A 26736-nucleotide genomic window follows, 5' to 3' on the forward strand; every position below is an offset into this window, starting at 1 on the left:
CAATTTATAACCGAGGCTTGTCGTTTCATCCCCTATTAAAATAGTGGGATGACATTTGTGCATTGTTTCTTTTCAGGCCTTTTTAAAACTCTACTGTTGCGGTCACTCTCTGTTTAGAGAATTTCAACTTGGATTGAGGTTTTGTGAAACTCTCTGTACACTAATGTCACTCACTTTTTTACTCACTTTTTATTGTAATTAATGCATATTCATTTAAAAAATAATTTTAGAACAAGCATTAATTTACATGAGAAGACTTTCAAAGTGTAACCTGTTCTCATACTACTGTGATTCACAGTGCGATATTATCACTGTTGTCAGTTGTCATTGTCTAAAGTCATGTGACCTTAACCGTCCTGTTGTGTTAAAATCTAGAAACTAATCGACTTACATGCAATTCGCAAAGATTAAAAAATAAAAAAACAAAGAAAATAATTTAAAAACAGAAAACTTATTTTGTAGCTTGTCAGAGTCTAAAAATATTACACTCCCATTATGTTAAAATAGTTGCATCGCATCTGTTATGGGTCAATTTGACTGCATATTTTTGTTCAAAATTAGTTGTGCATTAGTTGCACAAAATAAAAACACATCCATGGTGTTTTTTACTTGAATATTTGCAAATAACTACAAGTAAAATATTATCTAGCATTATTTGTATTTGGTGTAGTATTTATTTGTACTGGTTCTTGAAATATTGTGAGGGTAAAGTGGGTTTACACACTTATTTTCAGTGCCGTAATAAAAAAGCAATATTATTCAATAATATAGCAAAATAATATTAATAATACTAATATTAATGAAAAAATAAACTATTATTAAAAAGGACATTTATAACACCATTAAGGCATATAGCACTTTCACAGTTCTTTGTGGAACCTTATAACAAGGGTTCTGTTTAGCACTGAAAAGGGTTCTGCTTACAAGCCGAAGAAACCTTTTCTGGTACTGTTTAGAATCATTGTGTGCAGAAAGTGTAGAGTGTAGAAACTGAGATCCAAAAACCTTATTTCATGTGAAGTTGTCTATGTGAATCTATGTGGACTCTTAACTCAGTTGTTCATATGAGGCTTATTTATTGACCAATGCATTGCTGCCATCTAGAGGCATGGAGTATAATTTTCACCTGCGTTCCATCCTTCTGCTGTTTTAAAGTAAATCAGGAAGTGTTGTCTTGTGAGTGGCATAATATACATATTTAAATATATTAATATTTAATTAAAATTAGTTAGTTAAATAAATAGTTAAACTTAATATTTGAATTTATTATTAAAAATTGCTTTAATGGTTTTGCAATGCAACCATTGTAACTATGAATACATGAATATAGCTTTGATTTATTACAAAGCTAGCTTGTATGAATAAAATCTAAAAATGAAATCAATAGACAGATGATATACATATATATGTGTGTGTGTGTGTGTATGCGTATGTTTTTACACACAGAGATAGATAGGTAGATAGATATTAGTTAGTTACTTGGTAATAATAATAATTATGTCATTATTTATAATTATTATTCATATTATAAAATCCTCCTAAAAAGCGTAGTAATCCTCCTTAGCCCCTCTCCGCATTTTCAGTGGCATCACCACCATTCACCTTTTTAGAGATGTCCTACTGCAGAGCCTATGAGCTCATCAAGCAACGTCGCCATGGTTACGGCTGCTGTTGCGGCTCAGAAATAAGATGGCTGGTGTTTTTTCCCCCTTCCTTTTTATATGAATGAACCAGAGCAGCTTCGCCTTTCCCCCTCCCGTCTAACTTCACTCTTTTTTTCTTCACCCTCTCTCTCTAATCCAATCTCCCGTCCTCCAATCCGCAGCCAAGCAGAATAGTTAGTGATTTCAGATGACGAGCAGGCAGACAGTGATAGGACGGTGTGAGGAAGAGGTTATAGCACAAGGCCTCTCTCCTCAAATGTACTTAAGCTGAACCTGCTGGCCACAGTAATTAGATTTACTCTCACAATTTCTAATGCACTTGTGGAGTATTTTGTATGTTTTTAGCGGTTTGTTGAGAGAGATAGTTACATTGCATTTCCCACACATTCTGACACTAAAACTAAATATTTAAAAGTATATATAATTGTATGTCAAATCAGACAGTACTAAAAATATGAAAGGTATAATAATGTGTAATGGAACTGATGATGGTTATATGATTATTCAAGAAAAATGTTTATAAATATACATACCTCAGCATTCAAAAATTTGCGTTTAGTAAGTTTTTTTTTTTTCTTGCCAGGAAATGAATACTTTTATCCAGCAAGGAATTCAAAAGGAGATCAAAAAATGTCAAATAAATGCTGTTCTATTCAACTTTCTTTTCATCAGTTACTGTTTTTATTACGGCATCCAGAAAAATATTAAGCAGCATAACTGTTTTTAACATTGATAGTAAGAATAATTGTTTCTTAAGCAGCAAGTCCGCATATTAGAGTGATTTCTGAAGCATCATGTGTCATCACAGGAATAAATTACATTTTAAAAATAGAAAAAAGTTATTTTAAATTGTAACCCGTTGGTCTCATGTTTGTCGTCTGCCTGTGTTCCCTTCCTGTTTGCCCATATTTGGTTCTGTTCCTGTTCTCATTAGTTCATTGTCTAATTATCAGTTAACCCTCTGCACCTGTCTGTCCTTCGTTAACTACCCTACTTTAGCTCTAGTGTAGCCTGTTCAATTCTCTCTCGTCCGGTATTGAATGCTGATGTTGTGTTCACCCTGCGTCTCTATGGGTTTGCCTTCCTGGAATAAGTGTATATTGGGTTCTCTTCATCTTTCTTGTTGAACACGTGACAATTTGGAGTTAACTAATTGTCTTGTGACTTGTTCCATGTATTGTAACTGAGACTCATAGTAGCACTATTGTACCACTAGAGGGTATGTTAGGATTATACCTATTACAGAACGAACAAAACTGATCATGTCAATAGAAACATTAGCCATTGTCTGTACCTGAATATGTGTGCCTATGTACTGTTCATAGGTTTTTGTTTGTGGCAGTTATTATATGCACAAGTTTAGAAATTCCAAAATAGCTTCTTCCATTGTGTGAGATTCATTGTATCAGCTACTGTGGATTTTATTGTGACACATATAAGGCCTGCAGCTTTTGCAGATTTCCTCCATTTATTCTTTGTTAGCAAAGAGCATGTTGTTGGTTTTTATATTTTATTACAACAAAGCACATATGTTAATAATGTATAAAATTTATGAAGTTAACATTAGGGAAAAGTACGGTGGCTGAGAGAGCTCAACGCACTGCAAATCGAAAAAAAAAACCACCTGCAAATTAAGAAAACAACTTCATCAATTTGACAACACACATGCTGCAAATGCTCACAACACAACCAAACAAAGAAACGTGCTGCAAATAAAATTCTTTATTTATTTGCGTTGTGAGCATTTGCAGCACCTGCTGTCAAACTGGTGAAGTTTTCTTGATTTGCTGGTGCTTTTTCTATTTGCACGTGTTTTCTGAAGTTGCAGCACGTTGAGCTCTCTCGGCCACCATAGAAAATGAGTTTTTGAGTTAGACAACATGTTTAAAAACAAATTAAAGCTATTATGCTGAAACTCGGGAGACGGGTTCTGAGCTCCTGTTACATTTGTTAAAGATACAGAGTTTTGCTTTCTACTGTTAATTTTTCTTTCTACTGGAAAATGAGTTTCTCCAACTTTTAAAGCTGACTCACAGAGGTCATGTTCACAGCATGTTGTGTCACACCCCCTCTTGCTTGTTGTTAGCCTTTAGCCTCTGTAACGCCTTCTTGCAGGGAGTTTGTGCTGTGGTCACATTCTCTCTCATTTTAATTGCAGAGGGGGTGGGAGCAACTTGAAGAGAAGGCTTTGGTGTTTTGTCATGCCTAGTTGGCCTCTAACCTCTTCCTCCTCCTCCTCCTCCTCCTCCTCCTCGTCTCGGTTTAAATCAGCAAAAAAACTACATCTCCCAGACCTGGTCCCCTGCTGCTATCATGAGTCCTCATTAAGATTAAGGTACAATTATTATTGGGATCTTATTCAGAGTTTTGAATTTCAACTATTTTGATAAGCAATTACATGACTGCATCTTATTAGGTATGCTTTGTTTGTAAAAATGCATTATTCACACTCTGGTCATGACGGCATGCTACATGTAGAAAAATTTGATTTAGTTACAATTTATTTTAAGGTTCCGTAATTACACAAGTAGGCCTAAGTATTAAGTAATATTAATCTACAACACATACTTACTATAGGGTTAGGGATATGGTTTGGTTCAGGGTTAGTTGCTTCTAATTCTGCATAATTTACGGTTTACTATAGAATTTACCGTAGTAAGTATATGTGACATGTAATAGGACACAAAAATGAAATGAAATAATAAAGTAAAATAAAGTAAACATTTTGTTATTAAAGTATAGATCAGACTGGAGTCTTAATCTTATGTGAGCCTTCATGATTTCAAGAATATTTTTAAATGAAGTACAGTACATTTATTGAGTGTGTCATAATTCACGTATTATGTTCTGCAAGGCTATTTAGTCATTCAGCTCTCCTCAGCTATTCTGGATACTCAGCCCAACCATAAACAGATCTCTCATCATTTGGTCCCCCCCCTCATGCCAGTGGTGTAATCAGAATTTTAGAATTTTTAGTTAATCATCTTAAAATGATGGGGACGCTCTATATTATATGTAGGCTACAATGTCTATATTAAATGTGCACATTTTCAAGTGTTTGTGCAGAGTGTGGAATAGTAGCGTGCTTGACAGTTAACACAGAGGCACCGGTGCAATCACTTGCACTTAAAATACTCTGTCATTTTTAATAATAATTACATTGTTTCAATCTGTTAAGAGTCAACATTTGTTTGTGTACACTCACAATAACAACAAAACTTTGTGTGCTATAAAATAATGAAACCAAACAGGATACTATTTCTGCCGTCTCAGTCCCAGTGAACTTGAGTGCGTCAGAAATGAACTGAAACTCTGTTGCCTCACAGACATGAGAAATATATCTATTGAACGCGAAATGTTTTAATATTGAACCAATTCAAATAGAAAAGAAATATTCTCAAATTATGTAAACTAATCCGTATGAAATTTGAAGGCCTATATTGCCACAGAGATGACTATTAAGTATCATTAACTTCATCACAATCTATCAGAGTAATAAGCAATCAGAATTCTGGGGGTGGCTCGTGGCTATGCTACTGCCTCATCCTATCTCAGGCGTATATAACATTTGTTCTTCTGTGGAACACAAATAAAAAAAAAGTTTAGTGTTAGTTTTGAGTGGTTTTTGAAGCGTCAACTTTGGGGATTGTATCCACTTGCGTTATATGGGCTCACAGAGATTATTTTTTTCCTAAAAATCTCTGTTTGTGTTCACAGAAGAGCGTAAGTTGTATACATCTCGGACAGTATGGCATAAATTTTGGGTAGAGTATCCCTTTAATGTCATTACAATGTCTAATAAATAAAAATGTGTGCTGATAAAAGCAGTGGATACGATTTGACATTTTTTTTCTTTATTCGGTCACAAATTAAAATAATACAAATTTCTCTCTTTTCTGTAATTATTGTGCTTTGGCCTTGAATTTGCTTATGAATGCTGAAAGATAAGGTGAGCGTTGACTAGGACAAATACTTTTGTACTAAAGCAGGTCATGGGGAAGATGGAGAAGATACGCATTTGTTTTTAAAATGTTTTATTACATGTTATTCTTAGGACACCTGCTACGGTCTGCACGTTTTTTCTATTCCGTATTTGATTTCCCTTATGAACGCTGCTATTATTTCCAATTTCCCCCCTCTCTTTTTTTGCCATCCATGCTAACCCGCTCTCAGTCGCACTCCGAAACACGCACGCTCACGTACAGCCTCTGCCGCGCGCTCACACACTCGATCGCTTGCTCTGCTGCTCTCCTGCCTCCCCCCTCACTCACACATACACTCACACACACACCCCTTTCATAAGGTGCTGGCAGCAGCAGTGTTAGCAGCAGCAGCAGCAGCGACGGCATCAGCATTGAAAGAGGAGGGAGCATCGGAGACAAGATGTAGTCGCGTGAATGAGCGTGTAGCCTCGCAGCCGCCGTCCTCCTTCACTGTGGAATTACGGAACAAAAGAGGAGGACCTTTCTTCCGCATCTGCAGTTTCCATTTTTCCACCTTCCCCCTTGTCGCGGTTTTTCTGCCCTCCCCTCGTGCGTGGCGTCGTTTTCGACGGAGGCTAGTGGCAGAGCTGGAGAGGAGGGAGGCTGACACGGGCTTGTCTGCGGACTGAGATCACCAAAGCTTCGAGGTCACCTCAGAGGCCGTTCTCTCCTTTCTTATTTTTTTCCCTCCCCCTTTGCGTTTTCTCTTTCCCTGGCAGGCCTTTTGTTTTTCAGCGGACTTGTCCGAGGGGCTGCCGCCGCCGTGCTGAATTGGGCTATTGTTGGACAGGCAGGCCTCTCTCTCTCTCTCTCACGCTCCCTCCCTCCCTCTCTCCCTCCACAATACCCTATCCTCCCTCCCTTCCTTCACCGCTCCATCCTTTCATCGCAATGCACCTTGCTTAAAGTCATATGTGTGTTTGTCGGTACGCAGGCACTGTCCGGAATTGTCTTCACGCTGCTACTCGCTCTTCTCGCCCCATTCCCACCCCGCCGTCCCCCTCTTCTCCCATCCCCGCAGTGCCTGGCGACGTAATGTGCCCTTCGTGGCACATGAATCCGGATGTTTGGCAGGGGGTCGGCGGGATTTGTTCCAGCCAAGGGTGATGCCTCAAAGGACAGCCCAGCCCAGCACTCCCACGCCCACCTCCAGCCAGCCTGCCCGTCACTGAGCACGCCCGCCTGCGCCACCACGTGTCACCCCCGGTTCGCGTGCGTACGTGCGCGTATGTGTGTATATGCGTACGCACGTGTGCATGTGCGAGAGCGCCCTTACCATGACTCTGGCCTGATACCTGGACTGGGGTGTCCCCTGCCAATGTGGGGGAGGGACTGAACCTCAGGTTACTCCCCACCCCCTCCCTCCCCTTACCCCCTTCCCTCTCTCCTCCCTTCCCCCCTCCACGGGTAACCTGCCAGCATGAAGAAGACCCGCAGCACCAACCTCAGGCGGGCCTGGCCCAGCTCGGATCTACCGGAGCGGGCCTTGGAGCGCATCCGTTCTCGCAGTGAGAAGGACTACCACCACCATAAGCACTTTCCACCGCCCCCTCCTCCGACCCACATCTCCCCTTCTCCGCGGGGCTACATGACACCAGGTGGGTCCCCCAGGACGTCTGTTTCACCTTGGACCAGAGGCCGTAGATCAAGGTTCCACAAATCTGTTCCTGAAGGGCCACTGCAGAGTTTAGCTCAAACCTACCTCACATGCCTGTAATGTTCTAGTAACTCTTAAGACCTTAGCTTGCTTAGGTGTCTCTGATTTGGGTTGGATCTAAACTCTGCAGGGGCAGTGGCCCTTCTGGACCAGATTTGAGGAATCCTACAGTAAATGTTTGTTAGCCTAGTGCTTTAGCCTAGTACCTGTCGTTCTCCATCATTGTTTAAATGGCCATGTGAGGTTGCTGTATTTGATATGCTGATAGACAGGGTCTTTTGAAGCATGCTGTAGTGACGAAGCAGTCGCAACAGCACAAGCAAAGCAGAGGATGAAATCAAGCATCATGCATCCACCATTTTGGTCCCAGCAATGATTTTACAGAATTAAGTTTGTAGCATCATGAATAAGCATTCTGGCAGCTGATTTCCCAGTTGTACAGAGATTGTGAGATGGCCTCAGGTTTCATGGCTGCTTTTCTCCATTTTGGTTGTCAGTCCTCTGTTACTGTCCATAATATACAGCTGGAGAGCTGGTCAGGCCTGTAGAGGAGCTCAATAGTGAAATGGCAAGGTGACACCACCTCAATTTTGAAACTATATTTTTGATCTGTGTTTGGGGTAAAGAAAGTTGCCAGTCCTTGTAGTTTGGTGCAATATATCTACTTGCATGTTTGTACAGTTGTGTGTGTGTTCATGAGGTGTGACGAATTGGGTGCAAAGTTAGAAAAGAGACTGTGAAAAGGAGAAAATCTGCAAGTTCTCTTAGTTTTAAGCATGTCAGGTAACACTCACAAATAGGATATATTTTGCTGTACTATCATGTTTTTGTAAAGCATTTAAGGCACAAATTCCATGATTTGATGTAAGAATTATTCAATTTCTTTAATAAAATATAATGTAAGATTAGACGAACCAAGCCTGTCCCACCCTAAATGTCTTGAGCTTCTTGGCTCTATCCAACAATTAAAATAATAGAAATATGTAGTAAATTTGCATCTGTCTAATTGATAATCAATTGTACTAAATCTCTCTCTTTTTTAAACTAATTAACTAATGCAAATCTCTTTGTACAACATGGCATAAAGCAAGTCACCTACCTACAAATTACCTACCAAATTAAGTAAATTGCAGTCAGAGCATCCATCAAAATCAAGACTTTAACCCTTTTACCTAAACTGTTGTGAAAATTGACACTCAAACAAATATTGTCTCTCTGTGTATTGGGAAATTAAGTTAATCATTAACATTTTAGCCTAAATCAGCTAACCTTTACTGAGTGGTAGCTTAATTAAGGCAAAATCTGTGCACTTATTACCCATTCTGACATAGTGATTTGAGAAATTTCATTTTTATTTTAAGATTAATGTTAACATTAATTTAACGTTAATTTCTAATCACACAAATCAAGGCTTTAAACTGTTTTTTTCCAGTTGTTTCTTTTTTTTTTAACAAGTTTGAAAAATTACATACAAAATAAACTTGTCATATTTGTTTGAATGTTTAAGGCTGACAATCACAATCATTTTGTGAAGGTAAAATACCTCCTTTCTCTGACCATATGCTAAAAAGTTGATGCGCCCAAGCTTACCCATTAGGCAAAGGTAGGCGACTGCCTTGGGCCCCCAAAAGCCAAGGGCCCCCTAAAATGCTTTTTATATAGACGAGATGCCCATTAAGCGCGGACACGCAAACTGTTGCTGTTTATTACCACGACAACCGTCTGCGTGTCCGAGTTGAACGTGCTTCTTGTGTATCCTGCTTGTAGCAAATGAAAATATTATGCATCTGAAGCTGACTGCTGCACAAGCGCGAGGTCTCTCTTTCCCAGCGCACACACACCTCTTTCTCTCTCTGCGTCTGCTCTGTTCAGCGAGCGGCTGAAAGGAGCTGCGCTTTCAGTTAAAACATATGTTGTTTCTCTACATTTACATGCAAGTATAGCCGAAATCACAGCACAGCTATTGTTTGTCTTATGTGTAGCCTATTTGATTTTATCAGACGACGGCACGATTATAAATCAGGATTTTTGTGCAGATTAACATCTTGGAAGGGAGAGCTGGTTATGTAGTCTTAATGGGTCGTGTTTCAGTCACTATTTCATATTCATTCCGTTGTCTGACAACAGAAACAGTGAAATATACCAATGAAAACAGTTTTATTGAGAATTTAGCTGCATCAAAATACAGTATGTGGCACAGAGAGGCAAACAAATGTAATAATAAATGATAAAAGTACATTTTGCATGTTCAGAAGAAGTGAGCTGCCCTGTCATGCAAAAATGGAAACAGGTTTGTGTCAGTAAATTGCTCAATGCAAAGAAACAGAAGTAATGGGAACTTGGTATTTCTATGTTCTTTTTTTTTCATGTGTCTAATAGACATAAACAAGTTCTTTGAAAAACATCTATGACCTTTTGTCTAGTCTTCATGCTCTGTTAACTATGGTTTCACTAATAATAAACATATTGCATAAAGCATCCATATTTGTCCATGCCATGCTGATTATATATTGATTGAGTATTAAAAACTTGAAAAGTATTAATTTAAGATACATTTAGAACAGATACATATGTGCGATTAAGTTGCGATTATTATCAATTGCTATTTTGTGGTCTACAACATGAAAGAATAAAAGTGTCTGCTAAATTAATAAATTTAAATGTAAATGAAAGAATCCCATTATAACATGTACATGAAAAATGTAGAAACATTGGACTCAACTATGGGGCACCATTGTGCAGCAGCAAGCACACGACAAAAAAGGAAACTCAAGGTTGATCTAGGTACATGTGTGCAAATGTATAGGGCCCCATTCCTTTATTTGCCTGGGGGCCCCAATTCACTAAATCCGCCCCACTCCCAAGCATCAGACCCTGTATTGTACCCCCATGGAAAGTGCCACAAAGTAGGCTAGTGTTCACCAGATGAGGTTTAAATTGTCTGTACTTCAAGCCAGATAAAAATGTCTCCATTTGAATTATCACTTTTTTCAGGTCTCACTTTTTTAACATGGCAACTCCTTTTCAGCTTTTACAGCTAATTGTTTTAGAAGCTGACATTGCCATCTGTCCCTCTATTCTTTAAAGGAATAGTGGAAATTGTTGTCATTTATGTATTGTTCCTCCACCATTAAAACAAAAAGGGAGATGTTTCAGAGAATGTTTGAGCTGCTCTTTTACATAAAAGATCATATGTCAATTGAGAAACAGTGTGAAAAGAAAAAACAGACCTAAATATACAGCTCAGGGTCATTGGAAATAGTGCCTGTGGCATTGCTGCAGAATGATATTACGTTGCTTTTTGCATGTTTCGCAACACATTTAAAGTGAAATATCCAGTGACTGGTGATAAAAGTGTGTTTTTTCTTTCCATCTGAAACAGATGAACTTGAATCTGGCAATTCTTACAAAGTTATTGTAATTATTGTGGTAGTTTGGAAATTGTCCTGTGAGTGAAACTAAAAGGTTAATGCAACCAATAGCAAAAGCTAAATGCACTTTCTGAAGTAACCATACAATTGTAGCTAGTGTCTACAATACTTTAAAATCTGCAATACTTTAAAAGTGCAATGCTATACCAGGTGAGCTATCAAGCAAGTTTACTACATGAGAAAAGCCATATGTGTGAAGCTGGACATCTGATGCAAACATGAAAATGTATTAATTTATAAATCATAAAATCATAAAACAGTTTTGAGGTCATAGTAGGTCAACACACAAAAAATAAGTCATTATTAATTAATAATCTGCCCTTGTAAGTTTAACCATGAATTGTGTCAAAAGGAATTTTCTAGGATTCAAGTTGTTAGTGTTTTACTGCCACTTGTGGTCATTTCATCTAGAAACCTCAGTGAACTTTATGTATAGGTACTTTCTGGAGTTTTGCAACAAAAACGTAGGTAGGGATGTTGTTCCAATGAGCCTATTTTGGAAATTTAAGTCCTTATTTGCTAAAAACCTGCCCTCTGCCATAGTTGTTAAATCTCATTTATGCTGCTAACACAGCTACAGTAGCATGTCATATTTAATACTAAATATATGTATTTGTTATCCTCTTCAGATGACTTCATTGGAGGACAACAGACTTTGAAATAAAGCTCAGATAGGCTAACTGCAGCATAGTGTCATTTTAACAACCAGCTTTACTATGTGCTCACCTACAGAAGGTGTCAAGATTGTCCTTAAAGTTATGCTACCTTTTCCTGTCAGCACAGGCTAATCGCAGTATACAGACCTATCCTTGACTAACCTCATGGGCCTACTGATATTACAAGCGAAGCCAGCTGGTTTTCAGTATTCTTTGATAAATGGGAAAACATTTTTGAAATACATTTTTTTTCAATAGTTATAAAAGTCTTTTATTGTCCCTTTTGATTGATTGAATACATCCTTGCTGAATAAAATTTTTGTTTTTAAAAATAAAAGATCTTACTGACCTTAAAGTTTTGAATAGTAGTGTATATCATAGTTATTGTGTGTGTCTGTGGAACATTTTGCTGAATCCTGCACTCCAGCAAAACCAACATCTTCTCAAATATATTTCTACAAAAAAGAAAATGCTCCCAGTATGAAGTGTTATACTTAAAATCAATGTGAATTTCACACTGATTTTTCCCAACCCATTATGCTTCCATGGGAAAAAATATTCCATGAAGAAAAGTTTGTGTTTTATCCATTAGGAATTGATTGATTGGTTGTATTCACACTGAATAAAAGTTTGCTAAATCAGTGCCCAAGTAGCTGTTTGGCTATTGGCTAACATTATCCAAAAGCCTGCCGGACTAAAGTGATGCAAGCAGAAGAGGAAAATCATTTAAATGTTACTACATTTTGATAAAATTTTACAACTCATTTATCTGGCTGCATTTATCTGTTTTGAATAACTTGTACCTAGTTGACTTCATGTTGATTAAGGGTATCATCTTGCTTGCCTGTTTTCCACTGAACTGTTTTGGACTTGATTTTAGTGGCACAAAGTAACTACACATACTCGCACGTACGCACTGGCCCAGCTGTGACAGAGTCCCTGATTTAGGCGTGGGAGAGAAACGAGGCCATGCTGGTGCAGTAATAGCCTGGCCTCTGTAGTAATGTGCGTAGAGGAGAAAGAGAGAGATAGAAGAGGCTGTGCTCGAATAAATCGCTGGTCTCCGCCTACAGTCAGCTGATAGATTTGTAGAAATCATCCAGCCACTATGAGAAACTCAGTTAAGCCTTTGGGATCTTTTGCATTAAAAATGACACACACATATGCATGTGTGAAAGATGTTCGTGCCGTGCACAAGTCCTCATATAGTGCCTCTAGCTTTCCCTGTTCTGATAAACACACACACCTATTTTAATATAGACCGTCTCATTATATCCTCACAACATAGATTCGCTCGGTCGTTCTATTTTTTCTCTCTTTCTCTCTTCTACACGTACTATTACTCGTTGCACCAGGCTAAAAATATCCACCCCAGTTCTGGACATCCCAGATGCTGACATCACTAGTGGGACTGTATGCAGGATTTGCATGAGATGATTGAGAAGAGAATGAGAGCATGAGAGAGGGAGGGATGGAAGAATGGTGAGCGATCAGGCCACAGAAGTAGGACTGCAAGCTAACATACTGCATGAAGTGAAGATTCTGCATTGACCACCATTTGAAGCAGCGTTCGTTTACAGTCTGTCCTATATAGCGATATTTGACCTTTCCGTTGAATAGTAAAGAACGCTGGTCTCCATTTTGCACCAGGCCTGAAGGTTATAACAAATCCTTATAGTAACATTGACGGTTGTGCATATGGTATGACTGTATCTTCATTACCTCTGTATTCAGTTAATGTGCTTGTAGTATGTGTTGGATGTGTTGGCTACAGAGTACACAACTGTGCTTCTTGTCTTCAGATGGAAGTGGGTCAGCAGAGAGTCTGGGCCTAGTCTGAGGGGACCACCCTATGCACTCCGCTCTACCCCCCTTCCTCTCTTTTCGGTTATAGCTTGGACCACTATGCTGTTGAGAGTCAGGGCCTACCGGACTTAAGAAATTAAAAGATTATTTTACTTATAGTTTAGTATAATAGAGCTGTGTGTTCCTTTTCCTGTAGATTGATTCGCTGGGTTTCCAGAAAAGGAAACTGTTGTTGAGCGATCTTAGGCCCAAAGTATACTGCAGGTGACGTAATTTTTGTCCTCTGAGTGTCCATGGACGTCTTTGCACACCCTCCATGTGCTGCCCAATTTTTCTGTCTGCATGTACGGGGCATGTACAACAGCACAGGCACCAGGTGGATGTTAAGATAGAATGTGGCGAACTTGTCCTCCACGCTCACATGAGGTGAAGTATTCTTTGAAAGCTGTGCATATATGGCTGTGCATGAGATTGAGTGGAACGTGGAAAAAGAAGTATACCTGGGCCTAGGGGTTGGCGGTGTATCGGTAGACATGATTAACTGCTAAAAATGTGTCAACCTGGTAGAGATTTTCGACTGTGGTCTCATTGTTTCGACTGTCGAATGGTGGTTACACGCTCACGGGATGTTGCTGTGCTATGTTGTCATTTGCATGCGTTTTTAAGCATTGTGGTTAAAAACAAGTTGTTGAAATGCAATCAGCAGCAAAAGAGAACTCATTTCTCTATGTACGCAAGCTGTCTGAGAGACTGTTTCTGAACACTGTCACAGAGGTGCGTGCACGTGAAGACGGTGCTCATAGAGCACGGGAGTTTTGAACCGAGTAAAAATACTGGTATCTTTGTAAACACAGTAATTTAGGTCTTGAGTGAAAGCAAACAGCTGAGAAAAAAACACATGTAACAGTATACTGCATCCGGGCAGCTCTTAAAGTGACAGCAGTCTAATATTCCTGCTGTCTCTCATTCATGTTAATCAAACAACAACAAAATAAAATCTCACTGCCCTTGACTAAATCACTTTTGTAACTTTATTAATAATATGTATTTAATTTACACGGTGAAGAATGTGCTGTGTTTTTATACATTTGATTACTTTATACAGTGTATGTAGCATTTCTTATTGATCTGTTGTACTGTAGTTTTTTTAGTTTTTTAAATTTAGGCTAGTATTAGTTTTTTGTGATATTGATACTGGTCACAAGAATTATGAAATTTCTATGGTATCAAATTTTTTAATATAATTAATATCTTAATTAAAGCAAAAATAACTATATCGTGTGTATGAGTAAATAAAATTACTAATTTTGGTCATACCACCCACTTTAGGTTTGTCTAGTTTCATCAAACTATACCTTAGATACAATGAGGTCCGAAAATCTGAGATCTTATTAGAAATCTGGTTAATTTAAAGTTTAGCTTGAACTTGTAAATAAACAGTTTTCAGATTAATAAACATTTTTTTTAATGAAAAAATCTAAGTTGTTTTTTAAACAACTTCTTTGCTACTACATATGCATTTGGCTGACTATTTTAATGTTATTACTAATAATAGAAAAGTTGTCACACTATAATATTTTTTCATATAATGCTAACTTTATTTAACTGTTCTGTCTAATATTTTATTAGAAAGAACTGTTAAACCGAGCCAGTAAATCACTGAAGATGTGGATCTCTGTGAGTTCAGGTGCTGGCATTCTCATCGCTGTCAAAATAAAAGCCTTGCATGTTGTCAAAATAAAAGTTAAAACTTACAAACTGCTTCAAAACAAAAAAAATGATTTTTAAAATATTGTCTGATTCATCAGCCTTGTCAATATATTGATTTACACATGAATTATCACTTGATTGCAGTGCAAAACTTTTTGCAGCCATGTTTTATTCCAGCAAACTCAAACCTGTAGCTTAAAGGTGATTATTATTTTTATTATTATTATTGTCTTCAGAAACATTTTTGTTATGCTGGCTGAAAGTCTCTTTACATTCTGATAGCAATCATTAAATTAAGTGGTCTAAATGTATTTACAGTATATGTATTTATATATTCTGTGGAAGGCGTACGACCAAGAAATGTCCGAACTTTATGAGAACCCTGCTAAAAAAAAACAATAGAAGCCCAGTAGAAACCATCACAGAAATTCCAATGGTTTCCATTAAAATATCATTATGAACCATTAGCCTTTTCCGGTAAAACCATTACAAAATTCCTTTTTGTAGTGTGTTTTGGGCATTTTTCCAATAGGATTTAACATCCCACCAATAGAATCCATCACATACCAGTAGACACCATTATAGTTTCCATTAAAACCAATACAATTCCCATTAGAACCATTAAATCCATTACATTTTCTATTGTGTTTTAGGCAGGGTTCTATTGTATTTTTCAGCAGGGAAGCTTTCCTACCTGCCTCTCAACATATGTATTTGCATACCTCTGTGCATCCAGTTCGCGCAGACATGATACGTCATCAGCGCGTTCATGTATGCTGTGCAGACAGAGCGAGAATGGCAGGCAAACATCAACAACCTGATCTTCCTACCTGGTATTGTAGTACTGTTACTGACTGCACTATAAAGTTTACTCACCGGTGAATGACACATGATGTATTGTAGTAATGCTGTCTCTAGTCGTCTGGTCTGTGTGCGTGTATGCCTTCAGGACACGTGGCTTTGGACGGCGATTTGCAGGGAGGGTGGGATGTATGCTTTCAGTGCCATCAGGCTAAAGTTAGCATTTTCCAAGATGTCCAACTGCACCTTTAATCAGCAGAGCATGGCATTAGCAAGCCAATGTTATGGCTTTTTTCTGTATTCTACTTTCTTAAAACAGTTTCTAGAAAAAGGTTTCATTCACAAATCACAATTATTTGTAAAAGGCATTGGAATTCTTGAATTGAGTTATTTATTAACTGCACAGTATGTTTACAGTCACTTCATGTTTCATGATCGATTACCATCCGATTGAGTATACACATGTACACTTGCAACATAAATTTGCATCTGCAAAATGGATATAAATCCAATCTACTCCTCTTGTGCTGTGCGAATTTTGATGATGCTAACGATGCCAATTTTCTTTTGAATCCTTCCTTTGCCCATATGGCAATTAGCTTAGCGTAGTTTTGCAGTTGCACAATCCATGTGTGTCCTCCATGACTGCTCACTCATGTATAGTTATGTTTATGAAGAATGAAGTTTACCTATATGGTCTGACTCAGTTATATGCTGGAGGGCATTTACACTTGGTCTTTTCATGATTGGATGCTTTACGATTTCTCTCTTCAGAGGATGGCCTGCTTTTGGCAAGGGCTACTCTTGTCCTGGCTAAATTTGGAATCCAGTGCCACAGAATCTGCCTCAGAGACCAATATCTCAGAATATTATGATTGTAGGTTGCTTTTTTTTGTGGCTGTATGATGGGCGATTTTTTTATTGAGAGCTCAAAACTTTTTTACAGTAATTATGATGTTTTTGGGTATATTTATTTTGCCATAAAAGTGAAGATTATATTAAATAAAAAACATCCTCCTAGCTAATTTTCTTTCTCATTATTGTTCAACATTTAAAACAATAACTTTAAACTGAAACATTTAGAGATAATATCCAAAATGATGTTTACATGGTCTAGGTCTTTCTCAGTATCAGATGGTCTGTGCGTAAATTTGGGTTGTTCAGGGGGCTGGTTTGAACTCTGTTTTGGCACAAGCTAGCCAGACCAGTCAATAGCATAACGTAGCGCTGCCATTGATTTCAGCTCATGGTGACCTTGGCAGCTAATAAACAAAGAAATAAAAAAAATAAACTTAATATTTTGGTCCAAGATTTCACATCCATTCACTAGCATGTTTTTATTGAAATTGACACATAAACCAGTGTTCCACAGCTAGAATGTCTCTTTTATCAATTTCATATGGTGGTTATGGCATATGACGCAGATTTGCTGGATGAAACTGTGTCAATGCAGTGGAGTGTAGTGGCCGACAGTCTGTATATGCTCATTTGAGGCAGTGCTAGGCTAGGCTAGCTGAAGACACGCATAAACTTTACTGGCCTATAGCGCACAATGCTTCGCATCAATTCATTGGTAATGCTGAATAAAAGTGTTTCACCTGGTTTACAAGTAAAGCTTAGACCTTCAGCTGGAGTTTAGAAAGAATAAAAGAGAAGCAGAATGTAGAGGAGCTCTGAGGAGATCTTTTTTTGGAAATAATGCCACTGCACTAACAAACTACTATTAGTGAATACTCAGCATTTTTTTAAAAAGCTGAAAAGGACATTGATTGTAGTTGTATGTTGAAAATCCTGTGTAATTCAGCGAATGTATTATGTTTCCAGAACATACGCACACATGCTTACATACTGAACTTCTTTAAAATGTATCATGATTTTACAGAGAGTGGGTCATATAATTAAACATATAATTTTCACTGAAAAAAAAAAGAAAAAACCTGTAAAAGACTGTTAACATGTTTTTTGCAAGACTTAAAAACTATGAATTACTGTATACATTTACAATGAAAAACTGTAAAAGGACATTCCCAGAAGTCCCTGCATGACACATCACATATTATAGAATTTTATAAAAGCAATTTTGTTTTGTCTCATTTTTCTTATTAATAATGTACATTAGAGACATTTTATGTTATTTTCTCAATGTTTACTGCATTATTTTAGTGTCTTGTGTTACTCTGATGGCATTTTGTGTGTATGATCCTGCATGGTGTCTACACATGAGTATTGGCCATGTTTCATGGACAGCCCACTTATTATTCATCATGTGGTTGTTCAAGTAAAATGTTTCATTAATGTTATGTTACTTGATGGAATATATGGTTGTTGGTTATAAAAAAAAATACAGGCACCAATATGCTATCCTGTAATAACTGAAACATTGTCAACATTGTTTTATGGTGAATTTCTTCTTCTTCTTTTTTTTTTTTGAATAGTGTACAAGTCTGGAGTTTTGCAAAACTGAGTCAATTACTAATTGAAAGCTAAATATTCCCGTCTGTTTATAGCTTAGCTTGGCCTAGGACCCTAATAAAGCCTGGTCTAAATTGAAAGAGAAAGGCTAAATGGATTATTTAAAAATGAGGCTGAGACAATTATTGGTGAAACGTTATACTACTTCTTTTGCTCACTAAAATGTCATTGGTTTAGCAACCTCTAACAAGTTTCCTTCTTTGCTTTTGACTGCCAGCTCAAAGTATGTATGTCACATGGGTTAATCCACTCAGATGCCCTAAATATGAATTTAAAGTGATAGGTTATATAGCTATTTAGGACGATTATGATCAGCTTGAGTGAAATCTAAACAGACTCACTTATGGTCACACATGTTCTGGCTGTTCCTCCCCACCCAGAGAGGTGTGTGTAGGATGAGTACTTTTAACGCAGTTATCTTCACCCACCATTTTCAAACAAGCTGTGAATATACTGCTGATGTAACCAAGATGTTTTCATCCTCACTGAGGCCTGCTTTTTACAAGCATTTGTGGCACACTCTGACGTGGCTACACGTAAACAAGGCTTAAGTCTGTCCAACAACCTGTTTTAGTCAGTCTGGTGACCTTAATCCATTACCTACCCATCAGAAAGAGAGAGAGTGTGTGGATGTGTGTCTTATGGGTGGAGTTGAACTAGTTTGAAGCTGCTGGGCTGCCATATGGGACGTGATGTAATTCGTGGGCACACTGAATGTGTGGGAGAGGGTGACTGTGTTGATTGTATACTATATTGATTGATGTATAGAGATATATGGCCAGTATTTTATTTTTGTAGTATATGAACCCATATATGTTAGCATTGATCTCTATCAGCAAGTAAACTGTTGGTGTGGATAGTTCACCCAAAAATGAATTACACAAAAGCAGATATTTTGAAGAAAGTTGGTAGCCAAACAGTTGCTGGTAGCCATTGACTTCTTTTCATACTAGGGTTGTGCCGATAGATAGCCGATAGTATATAGTGTATCGACGATAGTCAGAGATAAGGATAATGTCTTTTACGATATCAAGATGAGTATTATTATTATTATTATTATTATTATCAGGCTAGTAATATTATGTAAGGGATAATCAACGGCTAGCTGTGCATTAAACGATTTGAATGCACGACGTGGAGGCGAAGAACCACCCAACGCGCCTCCGCGAAGTGCATTCAAATCGTTTAATGCACAGCTAGCCGTTGATTATCCTGTTTATGCCATGGTCATTTCAGCATTCACATATTAAAGATGTTAATAATATTTGCGCTGCAATATTTGACCAGAACGATGAAAATGACGGTTATTTTCGTCTGTATTACTATTCAACTGTAGCTGTATGTTACTATGGTTACCAATGTTTATAGGAAGTGCATTAATATAAAACGTGATTAAACTGACCAGAGGCCAGTTTCATAAACTTAGCCTCTAAGACTGTGTCTTAAGAACAAGTTTGACAAACTATCAGTTAGCAAAGGGGTAATTGGTCTTATTTTTGCATTTAACTTAGACTAATCTACAATTTAATGTAACTCAATTTAAAATATTATGGCCAGTCTCAAATAAAAAAAATTAGATGACTAATTTTTAAGACTAGTCTTAACCTTTTATGCAACCGGCCCCTGGAACTACCTGTGCAGTTAAACAAATTTAATCAACACCTGCCAGCCAATCAGAATCGAGTATTCAGACAGACCATGACATAACTAATTAATATCTAATTAATCCATCATATTTCTTTTTTTGTTCCATCATATTTCTTTTTACGCGATTTTATAGTGTTGCACATTTTAACCAATCACACATGATTCCTTTGAGCTTATGAATGCAATGGCCAATCAGAGGCGTTCAGATGAGCCAGCGCTGAAACTCCGGAGTTTTGTTGTTCTGCGCTCTCGCGAATTCTCTCATCATAAACAACAAAGTGCAGATGTATGTGCGATGCAAGTATAAGAGATTTATTCATAATACGATGTAGACAGCTTCACTGATTATAATGCGAGTGTTTTTTAAGGTACATAAACTTGCGCTGGACTGAAGTCAGTGATGATGTTTTTGCTTGTTTTCTGTAGCTGCTGTTTGAATAACTGCAAATGTAAGCATTAGAATTTGTAAATTACAATGTTTTATTAAATTGTTAAGTTACAAATTATGAAACTAAGTAAGTAATTAAATAAATTAGCATGATAATATCATGTATCTGCGATCTCACAGGATGACGATAGGACGATATGACTATTGAGCATATCACCCAATACTATTTCATACTATGGAAGTCAATGGCTACCAGCAACTGTTTGGTGCAACATTCTTCAAAATATATGTTGTGTTCAACAGAAGAAAGAAATTTATTCCAGGTTTGGAATAATTTGGCTGAAAGATTTTGTTTTGCACTTGGCTCTTGATTTTTTATTACAGCCCTTCTCCGAGTGAACAGCACCACAGCACAAGTGGAAAGCATGGCCTGTACAATAGGGCTCCAAGGGTAGTGCTGGCCACATTTGGTGTGTACAAGCAAACACTTTTTTCTGGTTTGTTGTCATGGAGACGGATCTTTTGTGTCCTCTCTGACAAAAAATGAGGTCACCTCTCGTTCAGTGGGCAGCTGTGAGGATTTAGGTAAAGGCTCTCTCTCTCTTTCTTTCTTTGTTTCTTTGTACTTTTTTTAGAGGTAGATCTAACAAAGTACAAGATGTACCTATGACAGTTCTATGATCTGATAATCATAGAACTGTGATGAATTATTGCATTGTTGAGATAAACAGAATATATTATATTCTCAATTTGAAGTCATTGTCGGTCGTTGAAAGTTTTATCGTGTTTGTAGACTTATCCACTTCTGTATGGATACGTCTCGCCTTCTAGGGAAGCTTGAGGTCTTCTAACAAGTTTACACTGTGTTGGACTATTTAGGACAACAAGATGACTTTTAGTGAGCTTATGTTTTTGTGTATATATGAATTAAAAATGATCATGAAAGAATCAAGTCTTACAAGACCACAAGCATATGTTTTAAATATCAAATAGTTAACAAATCTGTGCCCTGCTGAACCTTATTCACTCACTCCCACTCATTGTTTACATCACAGATCACCAAGGAGATTAGTCAGGTGACCAAGCCTCCATCTTCTCTCAGTGTTGGTGTAGCACCCCTGAATTGATTGAGCGTGTTCAGGTGCCAATTAGGATAGAAAATTAGCCTTAATTTCTCACATTGGATCAAATAATATACAGTAATACAGGAAGATCAGGCTTCAGATGGAAAACTGTTATCCGGATAAGCATTTGTTAAATATTTAAAACGTGTTGAATATTCATAACAGCCTTAAATTAATGAAAGTTTTATAAATGAGAGATTTCATTAAAGAAATTCAGCTGAGAAGAAAATATTTTGCTTCTGTCCTTTTCTTTTCGTTTGGTTTTGGACATTTTGGATTCCTGCCTCCATCTAGTGTTGCTTCAGTCAAACTTCTACCTGAGTTTCATAAGGTTATGATGGTGAATCTAAGGTTAGGCTTGCATCTTCTTCCCTTTTTCCCCCATTGTTGGCCTGCATAGTTAATCATAATTAATATCACAATTTATATCAGTAGAATCATATTTTAACTTGAATATTTAAATATTTGATTGTGAATATTTTATTATTTTGTCAAATACAAGGCGATCCATAGTGAGGAACAGAATGGTTGACTGAAAATGCAAAATAATATTGTTTATTCCACAAGAGTACTCCTGGCTTATAGATCTGTATGGGTACCAATCGTCCAACCGTGCCCTACAAAGTGGACTTCACAGGATATTCAGACATGTTTCAGTGAGGTTCCAGATTTCCAGATTTTTCCCAGATGTTTTAACTCTGAAGGGCACTGCAAATGGCGTAGGAATACATTCACATCAGTAAATAAATTTGCAGGAAGTGGTGAGGGAAATTTACTCAAAATGAGTTGAGGGTCTAACACTTTTCATCACCTTGATTCAACTTAAGTGTGGTTTCGCAACAGTCACTTATCACTGCATTTAGGTTTTATGTATAACTAATTATCTTAGGTTAAATACTGTATATAACAGTATCTACAGATATCCCCTGCTGAGTGTGCAGTGAACACTGCATAGGGACCCTGTGAATAGGGATGCAGCATATGTGCCTGTGAAGGGCTCATGACATACCCTTAAAACACTGAAAGACAAAACATGAAAAATCCATCCATCTCCTTTTAATGTAAAATAATATACTTTATACTGGTCTGTTCCCCAGCCATATCAGTCCACATTACACTAACTATCATAAATAGTTTTGCTTACTGCCATCTGGTGAGTTATTAAAGATATATTTCAGACAGTAAAGCCAGCATCTCTGTTTTCTATTTTCGTTGATTATTAAATTAGCTGCAAGTAGCCTCGTACTACATCATTAAACAATTTTAGAATGTGATTCTTTGATTGTAAGTTATAACACGATAAATTATATCTCATCTCTTGATCGCACTCTCTCTCATTCTTCCTCTCTTGGTCTCTTTTTTTCTTCCTTCCTGTCAAGTGCTTATGCCCAGTGGGATGACGTCACCTCAGATGTGCTTGAAGCCATACAAGACAACTTGCACAAAGACTAGAGTGCGTAATGTGACAGCATTCGAGCACCTCCAATTTTTCAGACAGAGAGGATATTGAACCTCAAGTACTGTTAAGTTAACTTTATTTAAATTGTTTGCAGTCACAGAGTCCCCACTGCTATAGGTCTACAGTACACATGCAAATATTAATCAATAATAATAACAACAGGTTATTAATGAATGATACTTTAATTCATGTCTGGTTGAATCAAGTTTAAATTGTTTAGAATCAGTTATAATCTTAGTATCACCCTGATACTATGATGTTAAGTATGTTTTTGAGCTGTTAAACAGCCTCGGAGTCTATCAGACCCCAAACAGAACAGAAGAATTAATGCTTTTTTTTCTTCTTTTTTTTTTAAGCGTACAATTCTTTGCAGGGCAAGCTGTTTGTTTGTACTATTCATAGTCCTGTTCGTGATCATAGATGTCATAGCTGTCTGTTTCCCATGACTATTGATGATGACCAGGCACAGATGGAATCAGCTAACTTCTGCATTTTCTGCTCTGAAATTCAGTGTTGCCAGATTGGAAATGTCCAAGTATCGTACCAGAAGCTCAAATTATCGTATTTGGAAAAAAAATTATCATACACGAGTCAAAGATACACAGTACAGCTATTTATTTACCAACAACTTTTGCAAATTACCACAATATATAAATAACTAGGCATACCTTAGTAGGAAGGTCCAAACTCCACCTCTGAGTTGCTGTCATCAGAAGCCTACGTGTTGCCAGATGTTGAGGGGGCCCTTTTGCGGTACAGATTTGATGCCGTCATGGACCGCAATAGTGCTCGTTGGCTTAAAAGCAGGGCACCCTCCCGCATTCTTAACGCACTCTGAGGTGTGCACGATCAGTGACAAATACATTTTTAAGTACTACACTATTTGTAGGTGGATGAATAATAGCCATGCATTTTATATATTTATGGTGTCTGTAAGATTTTTCAAATGGTTTTGAAAGAAGTCCCTTATTTAGGCCTATTTAATCAAAAATACAGTAAAAACAGTATTTATTATATAGTATCTATTTGAATGAATGTAATTTATTCCTGTGAAGACAAACTCTTCATGGTCAAAAGGCTCTTCAGAAATTATTCTAATATATTGATTTGGCACTCAAGAAACACATCATTGTTTTTTTTTTTCTTTTGACGATGAATAGAAAGTTCAAAAGAACAGTATTTATTTTAAATAGAAACCTTTTGCAACATTATAAATGTTTTTACTGTCATTTTGATCAATTTAATGCATCCATGCTTAATAAAAGCATTCATTTCTTTCTCTCTAAAAAAATCTCCCTGACCCCAAACATTTGAATTGTTTATATAAAAAAATCTCTATAATCTACTCCATATTTTCATACTACTCCATAGAATAAGGGATGGTGTGTGTGTATATAAAAGCTGTTATTTACCTAAAGGGCCTTGTTTTTGAGCAGGTTTTGCTTAGTCTTGCAGCCAACACGCTCTCCTCAATTTTTCATTAACAAGATTGAGTGTGAAGCACAAGAGCAGGAATGGAGACAGGAAGAACAGAAAAGTGGGTGCTGGAGAGAGAGAGAGAAATCCTGGCGTAGCACACATCTGAGGAACAAGAGAGAGCAACTGGGATGCGTTGCCATAACAACGAATTCAGCAGGCCACCTACTAGCTTGTGTGTGTGTGTGAGACGGAGGAGAGGGTAGAGCAACATATATGTGTGTGTGTGTGTGTGCCAGTGAGCAGTGCTGGAGGAGAGTAAAAAAGAAAAAAGGCGTGCATGAAGCTTGCTTGTGATTGGTCACACCTCTCCTGTCTTTGTGTGGAGTGGAGCATGTTGGGTAAGTGTCCATCGCCAGAGCCGCCTTTTCTGGTGGCTGCAGCACAGAAGCAGAGGGAGGGGTCTCTCTGCGCCTCCCTCCATCCTGCTCTCTCTTTCTCACATCCTCACACCAGCTATCCTCCCCCTACTAAAGTAAAAACAATAAAATTCATAATGGAGAGCAACTGAATTTAGCTCTAGCATGCTGATACCTCACAAAAACAATGCTAGGCTAGCAGCCTCCCCAGCAGTCACTAATGCTCTGTAAGTCATTTAGAGGGTTACGAGCAGCATGCTGCTGTCTGTACAGACTCTGCTTGAACAGTGAGACACACAGGCTGGGATTTGAGTGATGGTCCTTTGCCTGCCTGCCGTATACACACACACACACACACACACACACACCAGGAGAGCAGCAGCTCCGTGTGGATGATGTCATCCTATCTGCATCCTGCAGTGTTAGCAGCGCAGCTTCAGACCCTTTGTTGCCCTTTACGCTATACTCGGACCAGTTTTATGGTTTCTTTTAGCATGCTGAGCTAAAAAGTGAAGCGTAGCATAATCTTTAAAGGTTAAATGAGTCGTTCAGGCTTATCTCAGTGTAAAACATATGGGTTTCCTGGAGATATTTTGTGGCTTCTTTCAATACATGTGAATGGATGCTGGTTTTAAAGCATTTTGTTCAAGATTGTTGTTTCTATTGCTGCTAATAAGTTCAAACTTTTCAAGCTATAAGTGTATAATTTATGATTGTTTCATGAACAGTGGTAAAGAATTATGCATTGCAATTCTCATATCATCCCCAAATTAGACTTCATTTCAGTATGAATAACTGTATAAATGATCCATAACAATATTCAGCCATGTTTTGGATAATGCTGACTCAGTCCTCACTATTAAACCTCATAGTGTTTGTAACTTTTACACAGGGAATACATGGAGTTTGTAAGCATATATGTGTTTTCATATTTCATTTGCAGTTTACTAACAATATTAAGGCATTTGATGTCAGTCTAAATTTCAGACTGCAAATAATGTAGTGGATATGATTTTTTTTTGGTCACACTTTAGTTTAAGGTCCAATGCTCGCTATTAACAGACCATTAACTATGAATATTGCCTCAATAAACTGCTAATTTTCTGCTTATTAATAGTTAGTAAGGTAGTTGTTATGTTTAGGTATGGGGTGGGATTAGGTATGTAGAATATGGTCATGCAGAATATGTGCTTTATAAGTACTAATAAACAGCCAATATGTTAATAATAGGCATGCTAATAAGCAACTAGGTAATAGTGGGAACTGACCCTATACTAAAGTAAAACCTTTTTTTAAAACAATGAGCTGGACAACGGTGGCTAATTCTTTATTAAAAGTCATTCCACTCTTTTCCACACTCAAATGCAGGAAAGTGGAAAAGTGACGTCTAATCTCTCAGATGTATTATGTGATGTAACATGTTTGATTTGTGCTTCTAGTAAATTCAATATGCATGGGTGTTTTTTGGGGATCAATACTGACGCATGGCCTGGGGTCTTTCTGCCTACGCAGGCAGAGGGGCTTATTGCTGAGTCGCCAGTATAAGGTCACATTTGGCAACACGCGATCAAACACCCTGGATAATATTCATGCTACTGTTGTGACCGTATAACATCTTGAAAACTCCTCTACACCCCTCCCTGGCCTCACACTCCTCCTTTCTCCTTTCTGCATCTTTACTGGTCCCACATTAATACTATTGGAGATAGCAGTATCTTAGGTGGTTTTTATTTTTTATATGTTTGTGTTACATTAAAAAGGGTGACATTTAAGGACCGGTCAGTTGCCAAACAAGCATGTTCTTGTATAGTAGGACTGAACATTATTTTTTGTGTGTGTCCCTCTCTAGGCGATGTATCTCCGATCAGTATGTCACCCATCAGTCAATCTCAGTTCATCCCACTGGGAGAGATTCTGTGTCTGGCCATCTCAGCCATGAACTCTGCCCGCAAGCCTGTCACACAAGATGCGCTGATGGAGCACCTTGCCACTTGCTTCCCAGGTAGCCCTCCAGACACATTTATGAACACACACACACACACACACACACATACTTGAGTGCTGTAAACACTTTAATAGTATTTTATAACAGACATAACCACA

At 37.7% G+C, this 26736-nt stretch overlaps 1 protein-coding gene across 2 annotated transcripts in view; it reads left to right on the top strand.

Moving 5' to 3' along the window:
* Positions 1–26736, top strand: part of stox2a (storkhead box 2a) — a 51108-nt gene that overhangs the window by 12988 nt on the left and 11384 nt on the right. The window contains exons 1-2 of one of the 2 annotated variants that reach the window (XM_058775130.1): positions 5604–7245; positions 26483–26635. In XM_058775130.1, coding sequence (XP_058631113.1) covers positions 7068–7245; positions 26483–26635 — 331 coding nt within the window. In that variant the 5' untranslated portion in view covers positions 5604–7067. Of the gene's footprint in view, positions 1–5603; positions 7246–26482; positions 26636–26736 lie in introns of those variants that run through there. The other variant, XM_058775123.1, reaches the window with a different exon arrangement.

The sequence above is a fragment of the Onychostoma macrolepis genome, chromosome 01 (genome assembly GCF_012432095.1).
Source record: "Onychostoma macrolepis isolate SWU-2019 chromosome 01, ASM1243209v1, whole genome shotgun sequence".
Taxonomy (NCBI): Eukaryota; Metazoa; Chordata; class Actinopteri; order Cypriniformes; family Cyprinidae; genus Onychostoma; species Onychostoma macrolepis.